General features: G+C 47.8%; 1 protein-coding gene across 3 annotated transcripts in view; it reads left to right on the top strand.

Moving 5' to 3' along the window:
• Positions 1-2,500, top strand: part of LOC113821083 (organic cation transporter protein) — a 302,263-nt gene that overhangs the window by 277,247 nt on the left and 22,516 nt on the right. For all 3 annotated transcript variants that reach the window (XM_070116666.1, XM_070116665.1, XM_070116667.1), the window contains one exon: positions 1,662-2,230. In XM_070116666.1, coding sequence (XP_069972767.1) covers positions 1,662-2,230 — 569 coding nt within the window. The remainder of the gene's footprint in view (positions 1-1,661; positions 2,231-2,500) is intronic.

A 2,500-nucleotide genomic window follows, 5' to 3' on the forward strand; every position in this document is an offset into this window, starting at 1 on the left:
TTCTTGGTATAATCATAGATTTTGTGGCTCCTTTTCCGATCCACTTAAAAATTTTAGGGAAATGATCACCCAGGGTTTTCATTTGGACAGGGTGGGGGAGGGGGTGTGCCGGGGGTATTGGGCAATCTCTGACGTTTCACAATGCTCACAGTCTGACGGACCCTGTTCTTCGTGGGATACCTTCAAGCATGAAAGCTTGATCCTCAAGATACGATTGGTATACCCCCGAGAGCAGTAAAAATTTCATCTCACAGGAGACACGGAACCATAGATGCATGCCGGCGGCTTGTCTGACGGGGATTGGGAAGACCGTTCTCATGTGCAAGAACTCGGTCTCGTTAAGAAGTGACAAGGAACAGGAGTTTTGAGAAGAGGTGAAGGCCATTTCTTGAAATGACCTTCGTCCTGCATCCAACCCCGAAAAGCTGAACTCCCCCCCCAGGTACAGCAAGTTGGGGGTTCCCGAATTTTCAGACTTTAGCCCCCCCAAAAATTTCTAAACTTGAAGGCACCCAAAAAAATTTTGGAGCAATGGTTAACCGTAAAGGGCCACAAAGGACTTCCCTCCCTAAAAATTTTAGGGGGGCCCGGGCCGTGAGGGGGGGATGCTGTGTCCTTGCACCAACTCTTTTCAACACTTGTATGGACTGGATATTGGGCAGAGCTACTGTTCAAAGTCATTGTGAAGCAACTCTGGGCAATATCAAGGTTACAGACCTTGACTTTGCTGATGATGTTGCTATTCTATCTGTCTCTGGAAACCTTAGTGGTGGCTCTGGATGCATTTAGCAATGAAGCGAAACCCTTGGGTCTAGAGGTCTCCTGGACCAAGACCAAGCTCCAGGACTTTGGGGACTTGCTAGGAGAACCTGTTCAGTCGGTATGTGCTTACGGCAAGGACATTGAAGTCACAGAGAGCTTTACATACCTTGGCAGTGTAGTTCATAACTCTGGGCTGTCAGACCATGAAGTCAGCAGATGGATTGGCCTGCCAGCAGGGGTCATGAACTCTCTCAACAAGAGTATTTGGAGATGTCAGTACCTGTGCAGAAGGACCAAGCTACGGGTTTTCAAGGCCCTGATAATGCCATACGGTAGCGAAACCTGGACATTATCCTGTGTCTTGGAGGCTCGTCTTGAAGCCTTTTGTAATAGGTCCTTGCGCCAGATCATGGGGTACTGTTGGCAGGATCATGTGTCCAACCAATGGTTACACCGTGAGACTGGCACGGGACCTGTTATCTGCACAATCTGTGATCGCCAACTCAGGCTATATGGCCACCTGGCTCGCTTTCCTCAGGATGATCCTACCCATCAGGTTGTCTCTGTTCGAGACAACCATGGGTGGAGGAGGCCTGTGGGACGACCGAGGAAGTCGTGGCTTGGGCAGATCGACCAAACCTTTCGTGAGGAACTTGAGATGGGCCGAGTCCCTGCCTGGCGTCTAGCCATGAGGGATCCTCGTAGGTGGAATATATATATATATTTATATATGTGTGTGTGTGTGTGTGCGTCTGTGTGTGTGTATGTGTGTGTGTGTGTGTTTGTGTGTATTTGTGTGTGTATCAACATATATCTATATGTATTTATAGACAGATAAATAGTTTGGTAGATAGATAAAGAGAAAGATTTGCCTAAATGTACTCCTTTTTCCTCGAAAGGGACGGCACAGGAAAGTTCAAGACTTGCCAGATGTACGACTACGAGGCGGCCATCGGCGACTCCCTGGGACGCCTCTCGGCCCAGCGCGCCCCACCAGTGACAAGCGGTGGCTCTGACCAGGCCGTAAGGAATCCTTTGGCTCGTAGGACCTATCAGGAAGATGGGAAGGAGGACGGGAAGGAGAAGGAAGAGGTGAAACAGATGGAGGGAAACGAACAGGAGGCGGAAAGGGAGAAGAAAAAGGAGAGAGAGGAGCAGGAGTGGGAAAAGAAGGAGAGGGAAAACGCACAGGAGGTGGAAGGAAAAAAAGAGAAAGTGGAACACCATTTAAAGGAAGAGCCAAGAGCGAAAGGGGAAAACGCACAGGAAGCAGAAGGAGATGAAGAGGAGGAAAAGCATCAAGAAGAAATGGCGACCATGCAAGAAACTCTGGACCACTCCATTCCTCAACACTCCCTGCATGGAACCACAAACTCGAGGGACGGAGAGAGAGCTGAAGAAAACTACAGAAAGGCGGCGCTGGAGTGGCTGGAGCGATATCCAAGTACTTTGCCTGAGAACGTAACAGGTAGGGAAAGTGCATGAAAGAAAAGTGAAAGGAGCGAGCATGGGATTAAGAAGGGAAGGGGAAGGTGTGACCGATAGATGGAGCTGGTAGAGATTAATGTCAAGATTTTTTTTTATACATGTGTTTGTTTGTTCTCATATTCTCATACTTATGGACAGACACAGCCATACACACAGATAAGCAGAATGACAAATAGAGATAGTTTTTATTCACCACAGTTTATGTAGAAGAGTAAGAAAATGCTATATTAGAATACCTAAACTAATATTA

This window comes from Penaeus vannamei, chromosome 39 (assembly GCF_042767895.1).
Source record: "Penaeus vannamei isolate JL-2024 chromosome 39, ASM4276789v1, whole genome shotgun sequence".
NCBI lineage: Eukaryota > Metazoa > Arthropoda > Malacostraca > Decapoda > Penaeidae > Penaeus > Penaeus vannamei.